General features: G+C 43.6%; 1 protein-coding gene across 1 annotated transcript in view; it reads right to left on the bottom strand.

Moving 5' to 3' along the window:
* nr2c2 (nuclear receptor subfamily 2, group C, member 2) overlaps window positions 1-22,089 on the bottom strand; it is a 185,891-nt gene that overhangs the window by 42,419 nt on the left and 121,383 nt on the right. Inside the window, exons 10-11 of the mRNA XM_048606713.1 lie at window positions 12,241-12,418; window positions 9,517-9,638 (exon numbers count right to left, since the gene is read on the bottom strand). Coding sequence (XP_048462670.1) covers window positions 9,517-9,638; window positions 12,241-12,418 — 300 coding nt within the window. The remainder of the gene's footprint in view (window positions 1-9,516; window positions 9,639-12,240; window positions 12,419-22,089) is intronic.

Raw genomic sequence — 22,089 nt, 5'->3', positions numbered from 1 at the left:
TGCTGCTTGGCCTGCTGTGTTCATCCAGCCCTGCACCTTGTTGTCTCGGATTCTCCAGCATCTGCAGTTCCTACTATCTCTTAAGTTTATGTCCCTGGTCGGGAAAAACACTCCTACACTGCATCCTTCACTTTCTCTGGCAGTTCACTCCACACACAAATCACTGTCTATGTGAAAAGGTTGCCCCACACATTCTTTTAAATCTTTCTCCTCTCACCTTAAAAATACGCCCCTAGTTTTAAACTCCCCCACCTTAGGGAAAAGATGCTGGTCCATTCATCTTGTCTCTGCCACTCATGATTTTATCAACCTCAGTAAGGTCACCCCTCAACCTCATACGCTCCAGTGAAAAAGTCCCAGCTTTTCCAACCTATTTTTATACCTCAACCCTCCATTCCCGGCATGATCTTGGTAAATTTCCTTTGAACCCGCTCCAGTTTGATAATATCCTTCCTACAACAGGGTGGCCAGTACTCCAGAAGAGGCCTCACCAATGTTCTGTACAACCTCAACATACGTCCTAACTCCTACCATCAAGGTCTGAGCAATGAAAGCAAGTATGCTAAATGCCTTCATAACCAGCCTGTCTACTGATGATGCAAATTTCAAAGAATTATGTACCTGAGCCCGGTGGGTGTCTCTGTTCAACAATACTAGCCAGGGCCCTACCATTAATTGTATAAGTCCTGCCCTTGTTTGTTTTACCAAAATGCAATATCTTGCATTTATCTAAATTAAACTCCATCTGCCACTCTTCAGCCCATTGACCCAATTGATGAAGATCTCTTTGTAATCTTAGAAAACATTCTTCACTGTCCACTATGCCACCAATTTTGGTGCCACCAGCAAACTTACTAACCATGCCTCCTATATTCTCATCCAAATCAATTATAAATGACAAACAGAAGTGGACCCGGTATCGATCCCTGTGGAACACAGCTGGTCACAGGCCTCCAGTCCAAGAAACAACACTCCAACCCTCTGTCTCCTCCTATTATGTCAATTTTGTATCCAATTGGCAAGCACATCCTGAATCCCATGTGATCTAACTTTATTAAATCATCTACCATACAGAACCTTATCAAAGGCTTTACTAAAGTCCAAGTAAACACCATCTCCCATCCTTCCCTCATCAATCCTTTCGGTTATTTCCTGAAAAAAACTCAACCAAGTTTGTGAGACATGATTTCTCTTGCACAAAACCATGCTGACTATCTCTAAGCATTTCTTGCCCTCCAAGTGCATGTAAATCCTATCTTTCAGAATCACCTCTAACAACTTACCCACCACCGATGTCAGACTTGAGTCTATGGTTCAGAGGCTTCTCCTTACATCCTTTCTTAAATAAAGGCAGAACATCAGCCGCCTGCAGTCCTCCGGCACCTCACTCGTGGTTGTAGATAATATAAATACCTCTGCAATCTCTGCCCCAGCAATTTCCTCCCTAACATCCGTCAACATCAGGGGATACAAGATCAGGTCCTGGAGATTTATCCACCTTTATGTTTTCTAAGACCTCCAGCACTTCATCTTCTTAATGTGAACGGTTTTCAAAACATCAATATTTATTTGCCGGAGTTCTCTAGCCTCCAGTTTAGTGTGTGGAATGAACTGCCAGAGAAAGTGGTGGATGCAGGTACAGTTATACAACATTTAGAAGACATTTGGAAGAGTGCGTGAATAGGAGAGGTTTGGAGAGATATGGACCAAATGCAGGCAGGTGGGACTAGTTTAGTTTGGGAACATAGACAGTGTGGACTAGTTTGACTGAAGGGTCTACTTCCATACTGTATGACTCTATGTTCCCCATCAAGCTTTTCATGCCGCTGCTCTGCTTCCACTTCCTGTTTTTAATCTCTCTACCTCTCTCTCTCTCACACAACACAGCCTTTTTAGGAATGTAAGAACAGCACTCAGCCATTCATCGCCCCATACTCTTCTATTATCCAGTTGGGTTGTGCCTGTTCTCTAGCCTATTTCCATGAATCTCCATGGATATCTAACCCTTTAATCCCTTACTGAATGACAATCCATCTGCTCTGATTGAAGGCGACTGACCTGAACAGTGAACTGTTTCGCTCGCCACAAATGTTGCTGCTTACATCCAGCGCCTTCTGTGTTTACAGCAATCCACCTTGATACGTGGTCATATGTGTTGGGTAGTTGTTTAGATAATTAAAAGACCAATGATCCTAGCCACTTGTTCAGAGCAGGAGCAACGAGCATCTCTGTGAAGGAGGCGACCCTCCAAAATGGTGCTCAGGCAACTTTGGCCATTTTTCACTTCAAAAGTTTTAAACAAACAGTGAGAACACAGCCCAAGGTGGAGGCAATTTCTCTCTGCCTTTCCTACAAAAGGAGGCTGCAGTGCTTTTTGAGCTTCACAGCCTCCTATTGGTTCTCTAGCTTCAAGATTGCACCCAACATTCTTACTTAAAAAGCTAGTCTATTGTCTGGTCACTGATTGGTCAATTCAAAATCCATGTCAGGTCTGTCTTCCCAATATGGTGTGGACCCAGGATCTGTGATCGTTCCCACGTTGGGGTCCCAATCCATAAAAGAAAGTCCTGCAGCAGATCTCAGACTTGTTGGAAGCAGGCTTTCAGATTTCCAATGGTGGGATTTGAACACAAGTCCCCAGTACATTAGCCTGAGGTTCTAGATTTCCAGTCCAGTGACATGACTCCACCGCATCCTACAAGTTTAGGAGATAATGAATGAAACATGCAGTAAACGTCAGTGGGTGACAGAAGCGTAAGGAATGTTGGCTGAATTGTGATATGGAAATAGGGATGACCAGCAGAGGGATGGGGAAAAATAAAAAAGTAAGGACATAAAGTTATGGGACAACTGGGGACAGTTTGATAGGAACCAGAATGGGTAGACAATGAGCAACTGAATAAAGTTTTGTGTGAAGACATTATTCCTGACTTCACCCATTTACAACATGGCACTCATTTTAAGGTTAGTTTCCATTTCCTGTACTCAAGACAAAGGAAAGAGTTTGGGTTTATCCACTCCATTAGATCCTTGCATTATTTCCTGACCCTCATGTTTTCTTTCTTTATTCAATCTGCTTCTTTTGACTTCCTTTTTACCCTCATGTTTCCTTTCTTTCGTTACCCTTGAATGTCCTGTTTCCTCGGTCTATTTCCCCACATTTTCTGTTTCTTTTTATCTCCCCTATGTTCATTGTTTTTCTCGCCTTTTGCTTCTCCTGAATTCCTTGTCTTCCACTTTCTTGTTTTGTTTCATTGCCTTCCAGCCCTCCATTTCACATTAACATTCCTCCAAGCCTTTTCCACCTTGCAGTTGCCCCAAACTTTCTGAGGCCTCTCTTTCTAACACTCTTCCATCTGTTCAATGGCATTTTGACCTCATCAATTTTTTGAAAAAAAATTTAAATTCATTTGCGGGATGTGGGTGTTGCTGGCTGGCCAGCATTTTTTGCACATCCCTAGTTGCCCCTTGAGAAGGTGGTGATGAGCTGCCTTCTTGAACCGCTGCACTCCTCCTGCTGTGGGTTGACCCACAATGCCCTTAGGGAGAGAATTCCAGGATTTTAACCCAGCGACAGTGAAGGAATGGCAATATATTTCCAAGTCAGGATGGTGAGTAACTTGGAGGGAACTTGGAGGTGGTGGTGTTCCCATGTATCTACTGCCCTTCCCTTCTAGACGGAAATGGTCGTGGATTTGGAAGGTGCTGTCTGAGGATCTTTGGTGAATTTCTGCAGTGCATCTTGTAGATAGTATACACTGCTGCTACTGAGCGTTGGTGATGGAGGGAGTGAATGCTTGTGGGTGTGGTGTCAGTCAAGCGGGCTGCTTTGTCCTGGATGGTGTCAAGCTTCTTGTGTGTTCTTGGGTGTGTGCGTGTGTGGGTGTGAGTGTTTTTGGGGCTGCATTCATCCAGGCAAGTGGGGAGTATTCCATCACACTCCTGACTTGTGCCTTATAAATGGTGGACAGAATCTGGGAGTCAGGAGATGAGTTACTCGCCACAGTATTCCTAGCCTCTGACCTGCTCTTGCAGCAACCATGTTTATGTGGCAAGTCCAGTTGAGGTTCTAGTCAATGATAACCCCCAGGATGCAGAGAGTGAGGGATTCATGATCGTAGCATCATTGAATGTCAAGGGGTGGTGGACATCTTATTGGTGATGGTCACAGCCTGGCATTGGTGCGGCACGAATGTTACTTGCCATTTGTCAGCCTAAGCCTGGATGTTGTCCAGATCTTGTTGTATTTGAACATGGACTGCTTCAGTATCTGAGGAGTCACGAATGGTGCTGAATATGGTGCAATTATTGGTGAACATCCCCACCTCTGACCTTATGATGGAGGGAAAGTCATTGATGAAACATTTGAAGCTGGCTGGGTCAGGACCCTGAGGATCTCCTGCAGAGAAGTCCTGGAGCTGAGATGACCAACCTCCAACAACCAGAGAATTTGCCCTGATACTCATTGATTCCAGTTTTGACAAGGCTTCTTGATGCCACACTCGGTTGAATGCAGCCTTGATATTAAGGGCAGTCACTCTCACCTCACCTCTGGAATTCAGCTCTTTTGTCCATGTTTGAACCAAGGCTATAACAAGTTCAGGAGCTGAATGGCCCTGGAGGTACCCAAAGTGGACGTCACTAAGCAGGTTATTGCTCACAGTCCAGCCACTCTGGTTCTCATCTACTGTCACAGGACTTTACTCCTTACTCTTCTTCTTTCCCATCCCTTTGCTGTTCACCCCTATTTCCATATCACAATTCAGCCAATAGTCTTCACCCTTCTTTTACCCAGTAACATTTAATGCCAATTTCATTCGTTGTCCCCTAAATTTATAGGAGGCAGTGGAGTAATGTCACTGGACTGGAATTCAGAACCCCAGGCCAATGTACTGCATACTTGATTTCAAATCCCACCATGGCAGATGGTGAAATGTGAACTGAAGAAACGAATAGAATTGAAAATGATGACCACTGTTTGATTGTCATAAACACCTTTCTGGTTCTTGTTTTCCAGCCTGGCCTATGTGTGACTCCAGAACCACAGTAATATGGGTGACTCTTAACCACCCTCCGTGTAAAATAACGTTGGGCAATAAATGCTGACCTAACTAGCATTTCCCACATCCTACGAATGAATTTTAAAAATTGCTCCTAATTTTTTGGTTTTTTTATCAAATGTCTGCGGTATCAATGCAGGCTTTTCTTGAGTTGGCTAATGCTGTGCTTCAACCCCAGATTTTTACAAAATCTTTGAACCACACTGTTCAGGATTTGACTCCTTTCTCCATTGTCTTTTGTGTCTTTCAGTTTTACTGTGTCATGAGCAAAGGAGTTACAATATTATGAATTCTTGTAAAAAAGAACTGGACTCTAACGAGACCACAAGGAGGTAAAATAATGGCTGCTATAAGTCACCTGTATAAACAACTGCAAGTGGTAAGTGGATTACAAAGAGAAATACACAGACAAAAAAAGATTCAAAATGCAGAAATGAGCAAACAGACAACAGAGCTGTGACAATTCACACTTTGGATAGAAACAACAGATGGAGGAAGAATATAAAGAGACTCAGCGCAAGTGACTTCTGTGCATTGTGAACCCTTGGCTCCTCAAAATTAACGTTCCACCAGTTTAAGCTTTGAACTGTATAAAGAAAACTGGCAAAGAACTGCCAGTGTGTAGAACTCCATGGGGACGGCTTTGAGAACCTTTCAGAGTGGGAGTTTTAATTCAGGGAGGATAAAGAAAACAGATATACTGATGCTAAGTGCTGTTCTGTTTAAAGAAGCCAGGCAGTGTGAAAGTGCCAAAACCAAAACCTAGAATCACAGAATCCCTACAGTGTGGAAGTAGGTATTCAGCCCATTGAGTCCACATCGACCCTCTGAACAGCATCCCACCCAAACCCACCCTCCTACCCTATCCCTGTGACCCTGCATTTCCTGTGGCCAATCCACTTAACCTGCACATCTTTGGACTGTGGGAGGAAACCGGAGCACCCGGAGGAAACCCACGCAGACACGGGGAGAACGTGCAAAGTCCACACAGGCAGTCACCTGAAGGTGGAATTGAACCTGGGTCCCTGGCGATGTGAGACAGCAGCAGTAGCCACTGAGCCACCTAACTAGTGAAAAAAAAATCCTTCCCTCCCTCCCATAAATGTGCTGCGCTGCTGCTCTACTTGTATAAGAAAATGCCAACTGTCAGACTACAGAAGTCATCATAGCTGCTGGCTCTGACCTCAAGTATTAATCCCTTTGCTTTAGCAACAAAGAATTCAAGTAATGGGCCCCAGTAGCATACCATAGAGACTTCTTTGGATTTTAAAGTTTTTGAGAAGATTTGTAGCTCGGGTTGTGGATGAGGTTGTAGACATGCTCACCGAGCTGGTGGGTTTGATTGCAATCATTTCGTCACCCTGCTAGGTAACATCATTGTTATCTCTTTGTCCTCACCTTCAAAAGTAACTTTATCATAAAAACTAACCTTTAACCTGTTTAAATGAAAACTTGACTGTTGGTCTGCTTTAAATTGAATCATTAAAATTAAAAGGCATCTACACCAGCTATATTAATGGACTGTTCACTAACCACATGGTGGACATGTCTGGAGCTTGTGACAAACGTTTGAACCAAAAATTCCATGATGAAACTTTCCACCACACATCTGAACTGTCCTGATTTTCTTTAAATTCAGGATCATAGTCATAGACTCATACAGCACGGAAACAGGCCTTTTGGTCCAACCAGTCCATACCAAACATAATCCCAAACTAAACTAGTCCCACCTGCCTGCTCCTGGCCCATATACCTCCAAACCTTTCCTATTCATGTTCTTATCCAAATATCTTTTAGAAGTCGTAATTGTACCCACATCCACCGCTTCCTCAAAAGTTCATTCCACACATGAAACAGCCTCTGTGTAAAAATTTGTCCCTCATGTCTTTCTTAAATCCCTCTCCTGTCACCTTAAAAATGTGTCCCCTAGTCTTGAGATTCCCCATCCTAGGGAGAAGTTTTAATCATATGATCCTTTAAATTCCTTTTTCAGGAGAGGCACATTTAATTCTGCAGTTCATTGCTTTGTCAAATAAAATTCTCACAAGTTGTTTCAAGAACTTTGTTAAGGCTACAGGAACATAACATAAGAAACAGGAGTAGACCATTCAGCCCTTCAAACCTGCAGTGTCATTCAACGAGATCTTCTAGAAGAGCATAACACTATAAGAAATAGAAACAAATAGGCTGTTTGGCCCCTCGAGCCTGCTCTGCCATTCAGTAGGATCATGACAGATCCGACATAACTCGTATCCACTTTCCTGCCTTTGCCCATAATCCTTTATTTCCCTACTGATCAATAATCTGTCGGTCTCAGCCTTAACTATACACAAGGACTCTGCCCCCACAGCTCTCTGTGGCAAGGAGTTCCAAAGAGTCTCAACGGTCTGAGAGAAGAAATTCCTCCCCATCTCACTCTTAAATTGGCACCCCTTTATTCTGAGACTCTCCATTGAGGGGAATCATCCTCCCAGCATTTACTCTGTCAAGCCTCTTAATAATTCTATGTTTCAATGAGATCACCTCTCATTTTCCTAATCTCCAGTGAGTAGAGTCCCAACCTGTTTAACCATTGCTCCTAATACAATCCCTCGCTATACCATGGATCATCCTAGTGAACCTTCTCTGGACTGCCTCCAATGAAATGATATCTTTCCTTTCACAGCACCATTATCCTGATCTCCTGATGTTGTCAATATGTACATAATAATACATGGAAGGATCCTTTATGCTTTGTTAACCAACAACTTCATTCACAGGTGCCTATTAAACAGACAACAATTGGAGGACACAGTGCGCCCTAACACACTGGCCACACTGCCCTACATGAAGAACATATCAGAACTGATGAGACTCCTACGACCACTAGGAATCATGGCAGCACACAAGCCCACAGCCACTCTACGACAAACACTCACAAGGATTAAAGACTCCATTCCTACAACATGCAGAACGAAAGTAGTTTAAAATATACCATGCAACGACTGCCACAAACATTACAATGGAAGGAAACTGGCCATTAGTATACGTGAACATCAGCTAGCAGCAAAACGACATGACGAACCTTCCTTAGTATCAGTACACTCGGATAATGAAGGCCATCAGTTTAACTGGGGCAATGTGACCACAGTAACCCAAGCTAAACCAGAATTCCTACAGGCATCGTTCTCAGCGTGTAATGCATTCAACAAACATATAGAATTGGACCCCATATACAAACCCGAAAAGAACACTATCGGAAATGACAATACGCACCATAACGGACCGACAGTGTAAATTCCAAGCTGAGTAGAACAACATCGCTTCATCGGAGCCCTCACTGATGACGTTACCTAGCATGGTGACGAAACATCTGAACGAAAACAAGCCAGCTCGGCAAGCAAGTCAACAACCTCAACCAATACACCTATTTGGCCTCCTGTCTTCAAGAATCTGGAGATATGATCAGTCCCTCTGTTCCTGTCATTGCTCGGTTTTCTAGCATTTTTGTCTACTTCCTTGCCTTATTGCACTCCCAAAATGTGTTATATCACACCAACAGAACTAAGTTTCATTTTCCATTTTTCTGCCAATGACAAGACCACTTATACTTTCCTGCAGACTAAACCTTTCTTCCTCACTCTCAAAATGACTAATTTTTCTATTGCCAGCAAACTTCTTATCACAGATATATACCACGAACAATGAGGGACCCAGTATTGAATCCTGCGACCTCATGAAAAATTGTCCAGCACTAAACACACTTGTCAACCATTATCATTTACATCCTGTCACTCAGCTAATTTTAGATCCAACTCAACATTTTCCATTGGATCCTTGTGCGCTTTAATTTGTCAACCAGACTGCCACGTGAGACAAAGTCAAAAGTATTGATAAAATCCTTTAGATTACATCAACTGCTCTCTCTCCCCACCTTAAAAAATGTTATCAAGTTAATCAGACACGACATTCTCCTCACAAATCCATTTTTTTTAGAATTTCAGAATCCCTACAGTGTGGAAACAGGCCCTTCGGCCCAACAAGTCCACACTGACCCTCGGAGCACCCACCCAAACCCATCCGCCTATGAATACTATGGGGCAATTTAGAATGGCCAATCCACCTAACCTGCACATCTTTGGCCTGTAGGAGGAAACCGGAGCACCTGGAAGAAACCCACGCAGACGTGGGGAGAATGTGCAAACTCCACACAGACAGTCGCCCAAGGGTGGAATTGAACCCGGGTCCCTGGTGCTGTGAGGCAGCAGTGCTAACCACTGTGCCACCGTGCCGCCCCTAAATGCTGACTGATTAATCTGTACTTTTCCAAATGCAGATATATGCTGTCCCTTGGGGTTTCTCCCAACAGTTTTCCCACCAGTTATTTTGGCTGGTGTGTACTTAAACAATCATTTGATCCTTTTTTAAACAATAGTACAGTTCTCTGGCACCAGGATGCATGAATTACAAGGCCTACCCTAGAGCCTGGAATGCTGGGATGGATCTGGCCCAGTGCATGGACAGGAAGAGAAGTCTGGAGGCAGATTCACAGATGTAATGGATATTCAAGTACTCAGGCATCGGGGTGGGCATGGTCAGCTGTTAAAAGAAAACCATACCAGCAACCTGTTATTCTTCATAGCTCTTTAATGCCACGACCGCAAATCATAATGTGTAATAATAGAGGTAGTTTGAGAGTAATACATTATTACAAAAAATATATTACTATTTACAATGCAGAAACGCACCATTATGCTGAATAGGTTTAGATATCTTTAACCAATCTGTTCAGAAATGTTATGACACATCTCTGGAATAGGTGGGACTTTCACCTGGGTCTCCTAACTCTGAGGCAGGGATGCTACCACTCCACCACAACAGCCCAATCTGAACAGGTCTAAACTGACATTGAGTTCACACGTGCCTCATGTTAATAAACAATTACTCCAGTCGGGAAGAGAATCAGACAGGATTCACGTTGCTTTTATGGATGCAGTTTAACTTAAACAGCTTCTTTTTTAGTACCTTTCTCACACCAGAATCATGAAAAGATATTTCAAAATAGGATCAGAAACAGAAATTGTTGATTAAAGTCAGCAGGTCTGGCAGGATCTGGGAAGAAAGCAGAGTTAAAGTTTTGTGTCTGGTGACTCTTCAGCAGCTGGGGAAACCTGGTATTTATGGTAAAGACAAGGTTGTGGGAATAGGTTGGGAGGGCTGAGAGCAGGAGACTCATCGTTTTTTTCTTCCCCTGCCCAGTCTCTTCTCGATTATGTCCGTGATTCTTCTGACACTTTACGTCAGTTTCAGAATTTCGTGTTCGCAGGCTCCAGCTGCCTCCTCTTCACCATGGAGATGCAATCCCTTCACACGTCCATCCCCCGATCAGGATGGTCTCATGGGTCTCCACTTCTTTCTGGGGATAAAAAGGCCTGAACTGTTCCCACTCACCACCATTCACTTCCGCCTGGCCAAATTCGTCTTCACTTTGAACAACAACTCCTTTAATTCCTCTCACTTTCTTCAGGTCAAAGGCATGGCCATGGGTAGATGCATGGGCCCCAGTTATACCTGTATCTTTGGAACATTCCTTGTTCCAATCTTACCTGCACCACCTGCCCAACAATAACTCTTTCTGCGGTACATCGATGAAATCATTGATGCTGCTTCTCACTCTCATTCTGAATCAGAAAACTGTTATCAATTTTTCCTCCAATTTCCGGCCAGCTCTCATCCTAACCTGGTCCATATCTGACTCCTCCCTTCCCTTCCTTGACATCTGTTTTCATTTCTGGGTATAAGCTGGGGATCAATATCATCTATAAACTCACTGACTCCCACAGTTACCTGAACTGCACATCCTCAACACCCTGCTTCTTATAAAGACTCCACTCAACTCTCCAACTTACTCCATCTCCATTGCATCTGTTCTGATGATGCTGGCTTCTGTCTTCTCAGAAATGTCCATGTTTTTTTCTCAACTCAGAATTCCCCGCTACTGTGACCAACAGGGCCCTTAGTTATGTCCCAACTATCTCCCACACATCTGCCCTCTCCCCTTCCTTTTCCTTCTAGAACAGCGATAGAGTCCCCTGGCCCTCTCTTACCACTCCACCAGCATCCACATCCAAAGGACTGTAAGCCACCATTTCTGCCATCTCCAGCAGTATGCCACAACCACACACATATTCCCCTCCCTTGTCAGCATTCTGCAGGGACTGTTCCCTCTGGGACACCCTGATACACTCCTCCTCCACTCCCAAAACCTCCCCAAACTACCCAATTACGCAAGCTGCAACTCCCGCCCATTTACCTCCTTTCTCCTCACCATCCAAGCCCCTAGACAAACCTAATAAAAACCAAAAGAACTGCAGATGCTGTAAATCAGGGACAAAAAAAAAGTTGCTGGAAAAGCTCAGCAGGTCTGGTAGCATCTGTGGAGGAAAAAACAGAGTTAACGTTTCGGGTCCGGTGACCCTCAGAACTGGGGAAGGGTCTGTTCTGAATCTAACTTTTCCAGAATCTAAGAATTCTTGTAAGATTACTACCAGTGCATCCACCAAAGCTATTTCTTTTAAAATTATGAAGTCACTGCAGGAAATGATTGGCAAGTTTAAGCTTCCCGCTTACATTTTGTAGTGCCTAGTCAAAAATTTATATACAAACTGGGCTTATGTGGCACGCTCTGTTATTTTACATTTTGAGAGAAGCAGAAGAAAATAAATTATAGTTGACATGTTATTCTGTTTACTCACATAGTAAATGTAAAATAAATCAGCCTGTTAGTTTCCAGAGAGTGGGAGAAACACAAACAGGAAGACTGATCTTTGCTGTGGTACAGTTCCAACGCTAGTACAGTACACCAGATGGCATTTGACTTTATACAAGAAACGTACATCTAACTCATTTGATTTCAAGTCCCTTTCAGATCAAAGTCAACATTCCATGACTTTTTTGATTTCTTTTGTAAACCATACCCTAGTATTTCAATAGTTATGTTCACATCTGATGAGCTTCAAACCTCCCTCCTGCCCTTCTGTCTAATGCCTTTTCCGATATTACACACAGCAATCTTTGTACTCGATCATGTGTGTGCAGGGAGGGATCAGGTGCAACAGGTTCCTACACTGGATAGGAGACTGTGGTATTTATTGGAATTGGAACTGCAAACCGCGCCACCAGCCCCGACATGATAACAAACCTTGAAGATCACATGGGTGTCTGTCAGTAAGGGTCCTTCCACTTCTATTATGGGCATCGATTGGTCTCTGCTCATCAGCTGGATATTAGTTTCTCCTATAGCTTCCAAACCTTCCATCAGACCAGGCACAGTGCTCCCATCCGTAGGGCTCAGTGCTTTCGCCAAAGTGTCAAATGCCCTGCAGTAAAGAACATGTCACTAGTGCTTTGATCCTACTCGCAGTGTATAATTACAGCAACACACAAGAACTAGGAACATACTCCAATGGCAATGTTTAAAGCCGTGCGATTGCTTGGGGTATCTGTGCTCTTTTAAGAAATGGTCAGACACACGTTTACAGAACTGTTTCTGAATCCCAGCCTCATTCAGAGCTTATGCTAATAGCTGGGTTCCTCAGTGGGACTCAGTTGCTAGGTTAGAAAACAGCTGATATTAGATAGCTAACAATAAGGCTCAGCGATTCACCAGCACCAACCAACTCCGAGGCTGAAAGGCAATAATCAATTAATATCTGTCTGCCATTGAAGCCAGATAGGTGCATACGGACATTAAGCTACTGGCTGCAAAACTACACAGCAATCATACATGTTAACAACAACGTGTACTGAGATAGCACCTGTAATCTAGTTAACACCCTCCCACAAAAAGAAATTTGACAAGAGCGCTGTCACATAAAATCTAACCAGGTCACATAAGGAGAAAGTTTTGAAATAATAGGAAAGCAGTAGCAAGGAACAGAGGTTCATAGAAGGGAATTTCAGAGTCTTTTCAGCTGAAGGCAATGTTCCCAATAGTGCAGCGGTTAAGATTATGGACATGAAGAGATTGTTATGTGAGCAATGCAGATATCTTTGAGATTTGTGGGACTGGTGGAGAATATAGATAGAGTGGAGGAAGTCACAGATGGATTTGAAAATAAGGATGACAATTTTAAAATTTAGACAGGAGCCAATGTAGGTCAGAAAGCACAGCGACTTAAAGTGAGTTACAATATGAAAAACAGAATTTTGTTTCGATGGGTTTATGCAGGTTTTAAGGCGAGTGACAGGCAAGGTAGCATTGGAATAATCACATTCAGGGGTAACAAAAAGAATGGATCAAGATTTTCAGCTTGTTACACCTCACTGGTATAATGTACTGTGAATAAAGCCCCACTATTCCTCAAGTTTTCACAGAAGTTAAAAATTCCTAAAAGGTACTCAGAATTCTCCAATTTAGCTGACTTTCAGACCCAGGTTGACAGAAAGTATGAGATAGGTTTCTGTACTTGACAACAATCATTATTTATTTAAATTAAATCAACTCTAGTGATAGGTAAGCAATAATGGACTATCAGCTTACAGGCAGGTAGGCAGACAGACTGGAAGAAAACAATGGTGTTACAGGCACAGGAAAAGACTCAGTGGTCCCTTGTCACGGGATCTATTGAGATACTTCTAGAACTGATCATAATGCTGCTCCTTGATCTTCCTTTCCAGATGGTTTCACCTGTTTGCAGGAAGCACACGGCGACTGGTTCACACTTACAAAGGCCTTTGGCCGATTACTTAAAAGTCATAGCTTATAGCAATTGCTGAAGGAAAAATAAACTGGTTTTGTTTAGGATGAAAGTGCTTTTTACTGCAGAGAACACAGACAGCTCCTGTATTGCAAAGATCTGATGGCTTCTCACTATCTTATTCACAGCCCAAAGTTCTTCGGCCACCAGGGAAATCAATCTCAGATTTTGGCAGCACAGCGCCTTTTTCATTGATCTTCAGACTAGCGGCCAACTGCCAATCAGCTGCTGTTGTTGGCTGAATCTCAGCCTTTGCCTCCGGCTCATCTGCAAACTACCTACCCCTGCTGGAACCAGCAGTTGTGTAAACAGTGCATACAACAGTGTCAGGTTACTTGCTTTGAAAAAGTGTAGCAATTCTTTAACAATCCTTGGTTTTTAAAACAGCTCTTTTCCCATCTCAGTCCACAACCAAAAATATTGAAAAGACACAAATAAACAGAAAACTCAGAGCATGAGTATACTATTGGCACCTTCAAGTCTGCTCCACCATTCAAGTTGATCACAGCTGCTAATCTAACTCAATAGCCTGTTCCTGCTTTCCCCCCATGCACTTTGATCCCTTTAGCCCTAAGAACGATATCTAACGCCTTCATGAAAACTTTCACTGATTTGGCCTCAATTGCTTTCTGTGCCAGAAAATTTCACAGGCTCACTACACGCTGGCTGAAAAAGAATCCTCATCTCAGGCCTAAATGGCCCATCTTAAGCTGTGACCCCTGGTTCTGGATTCCCTGGTCACCGGCAATATCCTTCCTGTGTAAATCCTGTCTGGCTGTGTTAGAATTTTATCGGTTTCTGTGAGATCCTCCATCGTTCTTCTAGACTCCAGTGAATATAGCCCTAACCTATCCAGTTGCTCTTCATACATCAGTCCTGCCTTCCCAGAAATCATCTGGATCAGACATAGTCTTTACATGCCTCTATCCCTGAAAACGATAGATCATTTCACACATATATTCCATTATAAAATATTCAATACATAAACAAAAAAACACAAGACTTGTATCCATTCATTCTTCCTCCCCTCACTGCCCTTTATAACCTTAGCTTTTCTTAACTCTGACATTCGGAACAATGCCTTTGCAGTTACATTATCTTTTCCAGTATTGTGATATACCTTTATGTAAATGGTTGAAACACCATTTGTATCTGAATAGGTTCATATTGCAAGCTTTAAACCTTTCAGTGAAGGCTAGTTGATTATGACCAATGTAAGTTAGACCTTCCTTGTTTCCATGTCAGATACAAACTTCAGATACAAACTGTTCTATGTTCTATGTTCAAAGAGCTAAAGAGCCAACAACAATCCCAAACTCTCTTAACACTGTTGAGTACTTCTTCTAACACTGATTTAGTTTCTTAGAATCATAGGATCCCTACAACGTGGTAGTAGGCCATTTGGTCCATCTCTATTCTTAGAGAAGTATCCACTGACTTCTCTATTCCTGACTCACATCCTGTAACAAAACCAACCTCAAGTTACTGCCACCAATCGCCTTTTGAAAGGTCTGGAAAGATCAGAGCCTATCATATACACACTCAAAAAATCCCAGCTAATCCCATTTTCAACCACTTGGTCCATAATTTTGTATGCCTTGGCATTGCAAGTGTTCATCTAAATGCTTGTTCTGAGAGTTTCAGCTTCTATCACCCTTATAAGCAGTGAGCTCCAGATTCCCATCACCGTATGAATGAAAATGTTTTTTTAAATCACATCTCCTTTAAACCTTCTGCCCCTGGTCATTGATCCCTCCATCAAGAGGAAATGTTTCTCCCTGTCTATCCCTCACAATTTTATATATCTCAATTATATTCTCTCAATCTCCTGAACTCTAAGAAAACAACCCCAGGCTGTTCAATCTCTCTTCCTAACTGATATTCTCCAGGTCAGGCAGCATCCTGGTAAATCTCCTCAGCACCGTCTCCAGTGATATCACATCCTTCCTATAATGTAGATTTCAGAACTGCACACAATACTCCAGCTGTGGCTTAACCAACCTTTTTTTTTTTTACAATTACAACATAACCTCCCAGCATTTAAACTTTATGCCTGGCTAATAAAGGCAAGCATACTGCATGCTTTCCTAACCACTTTGTCCACTGTTCACACCTTAAGGAACTGGCGTACATGCTCAGCAGTTCCCTTTACTCTCCGTGCTTCCCAGGTCCTACTGTTCAAATATATCTCCTTACCTTCCCGTAAAGACTTCATCCCATTCTCTCAGTTCCTCCGTCTCCGTCGCATATGTTCAGATGAGGCCAACTTCGACAAGGAAGTGTCCGAAATGTCCAGCTTCTTCCTCAACCAAGGATTCCCTAGCTCCGTTGTTGACAGGGCCCTCAACCAGGTCCGACCCACCTCCCGCACTTCCCCCCTCACCCCTGCTCTTCCCTCCCGCAACAGCAATAGGGTTCCCCTTATCCTTCCCTACCATCCCACCAGCATCCACATCCAGAAGATCATCAGATGCCATTTCCGCCACCTCTAGCGAGATTCCATCACCAGACACATATTCCCCTCCCCTCCCTTGTCCGCCTTCTGCAGGGACTGTTCCCTCCGGGTCATCCTGGTCCACACTTTCTTCACCCCCAACACCTCCCCACAGCCCTACGGCACTTTCCGCTGCCTCCTCCCTCCCCAGTATCCAAGGGCCCAAACATACCTTTCAGGTGAAGCAACACTTCACCTGCATGTCGCAGAATCTAGTCTACTGCATTCGCTGCTCACAATGTGGTCTCCTCTACATTGGGGAAACGAAGCGTAGACTTGGCGACTGCTTCACAGAACATCTACATTCTGTTCGCAAAAAAGACCCTCAACTACCTGTTGCCTGCCACTTTAATGCACCACCCTGCTCCCTGGCCAACATCTTCCGTCTCTGGCTTGCTGCAGTGTTCCAGTGAAGCCCAACGCAAGCTGGAAGAACAAAACCTCATTTTCCGCGTGGGCACCCTACAGCCCTCCGGATTCAATATTGAGTTCAATAATTTTACGGCCTAAACTCTCCCATGTTCTAGCCCCCTATCCCATACACCAGGCCTTGTTACCACATAGCCTGCCATTACACACCCCCTGTTGTTAGTCACTAACAGTCCCCATTAACAACTATTCACCCTCCCAGCCTGATCGTTAGCAACTCCTTTGTCTGTCCAACTGTCTTTCTATCTCTTTGGGCCCTACTCTATCGTTTACTCCCTACCCCACCCACCTCCCTATTTTCTGAATACATAAAGTGACGTTTTCCCAGGCACCATCAGTTCTGAGGAAGGGTCACCAGACCAAAACATTAACTCCGATTTTTCCTTCACAGATGGTGCCAGACCTACTGGGCTTTTCCAGCAACTTCTGTTTTTGTTCCTGATTTACAGCATCCGCAGTTCTTTGGGTTTCTATCTCCTTACTTTGTTTGACCGGTCCAAGTTCAACACCTCCACCTCGCAATTATCCAGATTAAATCCCATTTGTCACTGATCATCCCATCTGACCAGCCATCAATATCTTCCTGTAATCTAAGGCTATCTTCCTCACTATTTACCACCCCATCAACATTTATTTTATCTGAAAATCTACCGATCAACCCTCCTATATTCAAGTCTAAACACCTATATAAACCACGAACAGGAAGGGCCCCGAGACTGAACCCCACTGAACCCCACAGGACCCCAGTGGACACAGATGTCCAGCTGGACTTCCACCCCTCAATCATCACCTGCCCCCTACCACTCAGCCAACTGTGAATCCAATTTGTCGGATTTACTTGGATCCCATGGGCTCTTACCTTTTCATCTGGAGGCTAATGTCAAAATTGGGAGAGCTGTCTCACAGACTAGTTATGAAACAATGTAGGAGCCAATTACTCCAAATGTTGGCATCTGTACTGAAAACAAAAAATACTGGAGATAACAGTGGGTCAGGCAGCATCCATGGAGAGAGAGCAAGCTGACGTTTCAAGTCTAGATGACTCTTCATCAGGGCAGACGTGAAGTGTGGAGGGGGCAGCATTTATGCAATGAGAGGGGAGAGGTGCATGGAGTGTGGGGGGTTGGAGAAAGGGTGTTGGTAGTGTAGATTAAGCGATCAGAATGTGAGAATGGCAGAATGTTATGTCTAACCACCAAACGTAGAACAAATTCAACATTAAGTCCGGGCTTAATATGATTTCAACACCTTCAGATTGTAAACCCACTCCCATTCCTTCCCTTCCTTTTAGCTTTACTTGTTTCATTCTCTGTCACCATGTCCTCTCTTTCTTCCCTTCCCCCCACCACCCCGCCAAACTCCACTGGGACTGTCTGTTCTTTCCAGTTTGACAGTTAGACACACCAAGTTCACATTATGATCACTTAATCTACACTATCAACACCCTTTCTCCCCCAGCACTCCACCACCCCCCCGCCCCCCACCCCCCACTACCCATTGCCCAAATGCTGCCCCTTCCATACTTCACACTGGCTTGATGAAGACTCATCTAGACTCAAAACATTAGCTTGCTCCCTCGCCACGGATGCTGCCTGACAAATGTGATTTCTGGTATTTTTTGTTTTTAGTCAAGAAACAGCCTGACATAGTCATATCCATGGTATCATATCTGACAGGCAATGTCCCAAACATCACCATCACCAGCCCTGGCAGGACAATCCCAGCAGTGGTGGCAGCACAATGGTATACAGTTGGGAGACAGTTCCCCTGAGAGTCCTCAACATTGATTTGGACACCACGAAATTTCATGGCACCAGGTCTTCAGACCATTCCACTCACTCCACATGATATCAAGAAACTTTTAGGGGCAGTGGGTAATGCAAAGCCCATGGACCCTGACAACATTCCAACAATAATACCGAAGGAAGATCAGAAATTGCTAGAAAAACTCAGGTCAGGCAGCATCAGTGGAAAGAAAGTAGAGGTAACGTTTCAGGTTCAGTGACCCTTCTTCAGAACTGATTGTAGCTAGGAAAAGGTTGATATATAATACTTGAATGCCTGTACTCCAGAACTTGTTGCTCCCCTTGCTAAGCTGTTCCAGTGCAGTTACAACACTGGTATCTACCTGACAATATGGCAAATTATACAGTTAACATTTATACAGTTACAATTATACAATTTATATAATTTATACAATTATACAGTTACATCCAATACAAATGCAGGATAAGTCCAACCTGGCCAATTACCATCCCATCAGTCCACTCTCAATCATCAGTAAAGTGATGGAAGGGGATATCAACAGTGTTATCATGCACAGCTGAATCAACAGTACTTCATGCAGCATTTGCTCAGCAATAATCTGCTCACGGATGCCCAGTTTGGATTCTGTCAGGTTCTCACAGCTCTTGACCTCATTACAACCTTCATTCAAACATGAATAAAAGAACTCAATTCCAGAGGTGAGGTGAGAGTGACAGCCCATGACGTCCAGGTTACAGTTAACCAAATATGGAGTCAAGGAGCCCTAGCAAAACTGGAATGAATGGGAGTCAGGAGGAAAACTCTTGACTGATTGAAGTCATACCTACCATGTATGAAGACGGTTGTGGTTTTTGGAGGTCAATCATCTCAGCTCCAGGACGTCACTGCAGTAATTCCTCAGGGTAGTGTCCTAGGCCCAACCATCTTCAGCTGCTTCATAAAGGACCTTCCCTCCATCATAAGGTCAGAATTGGGGATGGTCGCTGTTATTGCAAAATGTTCAGCATTATTTGTGTCTCCTCAGATACTGAAGCAGTCCATGTTCAAATGCAGCAAGGCGAGGACAATATCCAGGCTTAGGCTGGCAAGTGTCAAGTAACATTCACACCGCACAAATGCAAGGCAATCACTATCTCCAATAAGAGACAATTGCACAGCTGCACCTTGATGTTCAATGATTTTCCAATCAATGAATCATCCACTGTCAATATCCCATGAGTTACCACTGACCAGAAACTGAACTAGATTTGCTATGTACAGGCAGATGGGATTAGTTTAGAATGGCATCATGGTCAGCACAGATATGGTGGACCAAAAAGGGTTAGAATTAGGGTTAGGGTGGGCTGAAAGACTTGTTTGTTTGCTGTCCTGTTCCATGTTTTATGGCTACAAGGGCAGGTCAGAGGCGAGGAATAATAATAACAGGTAACTCATCTCCTGATTCGTCAAAGCCTGAGATTTTCCTTAATTCTGTTGGCCAATGACTTTTCATGACCCCTTTTAGCCCTCCTGACTCCTTGATTAAGTTTCTTTCAACTTTCCATGTATTCCACCCTTGCTTCGTGTGTTCCCAGCCTCCTAGCGTTGACAAATGCTTCCTTTTTCTTTTTGACTAGGCTCACAATATCTCTCATTATCCAAGGTTCCCTAAACTTGCCATACTTATCCTTCATCCTTACAGGAACGTGCCGGTCCTGAATTTCTATCAACTTACACTCGAAAGCCTCCCACATATCATATGCTGATTTGCCCTCAAACATCTGCCTCCAATTTACATTCTTCAGTTCCTGCCTAACACTGTTCTAATTAGCCTTTCCCTAGTTTAGCACCCTCACCTGACAACTACAGTTATCTTTATCCATCAGTACCTTAAAGCTTACTGATCACTGTTAATCAAAGTGATCACTGTTCCCAAGCTGCTCCCCTACTGAGACGTCGACCACCTGGCCAGGCTCATTCCCCAGTACTAGGTCCAGCATGGCCCCTTCCCTAGTTGGACTATCTACATAGTGTTTCAAGAAGCCCTCCTGGATGCTCCTTACAAACTCTGCCCCATCCACGCTCCAAGCACAAGTGAGTCCCAGTCAATATACGGGAAGTTAAAATCACCCACAACAACAACCCTGTTACTTTTACATCTTGCCAAAATCTGCCTACATATCTGTTCTTCTATCTCCCGCTGGCTGTTGGGAGGCCGAGAGTAAACCACAAACATTATGATTGCACCCTTGCTGTTCCTGAGCTCCACCCATATTGCCTCACTGTATGAGCCATCCAAGGTGTCCTCCTGTAGTACAGCTGTGATATTCTCCTTAACAAGTAGTGCAACTCCCCCAACCCTTTTATATCCTCCTCTATCACGCCTAAAACATCTGTATCCTGGAACGCTGCCAATCCTGTCCCTCCCTTAACCAAGTCTCTGTAATAGCAACAACATCATAGTTCCAAGTACTAATCCAAGCTCTAAGTTCATCTGCTTTACCTGTTACATTTCTCACATTGAAACAGCTGCACATCAGTCCACCAGACCCACTTTGATCAGCAACCACACCCTGCCTGCTCTTCCTCGGAGTCTTACTGGCCCTATTCTCTAATTCCCTTTGTCCGTATCAAATAAAAAACTAAGTTAACTTTTCCATTTCAACTATTATAGTTGTAACTGTGCTGAAAGAAATAGCTTCTGGGAACTGGGTTTGCCATATCCATAGCTGTAAGGATAAGGTGATGTCCTGCTTTAGTTTCACAAATAGTCCTCCACAGTCCACTAACACTTGACCAAAAGGTTCTGCAAAAACTGGTGGAGGGTATCACAGGTGCTGATCTGATTACTTGCAAAGGTTTTTCTACCTCCTGATGTGTATGGCATGTTTTACAGAACTGCATACATCTTTATGAATTCTTAGCCACGTAAAATACCTGATAATTGATGTCTGTGGGTTTTCTGTATTCTACTGAAACTATCCCCTTACAATATTCGAGTGGTACCGCTATTTGAAGAATGACCATCCATTCTTTGTCCTCAGGTCTGTGAAGGTATCTCCGCTTCCTCATCAGAACTCTGTTTTAAATATAATACCACTCGGGAAGTCCTTCAGCTTCAGCGTGAGCTGTCCTTGCTAGCTCAGTTTACTCAGCATCTCAACTGAATTCAAGAGAATTGAATTAGCCTTTATGGTCACATGCAGTGCAGTGACAAGTTTGTAATGTCACTGCTTTAGCGTCATCTTAGGTACTGGGTACCTAGGTACAGAATGCTTAGGTACACATTACAGACTTGAGAGAATCATAAATAAAAAAATTCAGCATAAGGATAAAGAATAAAGAAATTTTCTTTTTAAGAAGCACTTGAATTTTAGGCTTTTCACCATGTCTGTGCCAGGATTCAGACCACGTGGGCCAAGTCTCTAGAACACGCTGGGCTTCAAACTTCGAGTCTGACTTCCAGTCACCAAGGGCTTGGCCTCCGGGGAGTTGTCCAGTCACGCTGGCCTGGCCTCCTGAGCCTCAATTAACAAAGACACAGTTAACAAAGCCCTCATTTTTAAATAAGGGCTTCATTCACCCTAACACCCGCTAGTGGTACGACAGTGACTGTTGGTGA

The sequence above is a fragment of the Rhincodon typus genome, chromosome 16, assembly GCF_021869965.1.
Source record: "Rhincodon typus isolate 14 chromosome 16, sRhiTyp1.1, whole genome shotgun sequence".
NCBI classification, from domain to species: Eukaryota; Metazoa; Chordata; class Chondrichthyes; order Orectolobiformes; family Rhincodontidae; genus Rhincodon; species Rhincodon typus.
Note: the sequence above shows the minus strand (reverse complement) of the source record. Positions and strands in the feature narration are given on the sequence as shown.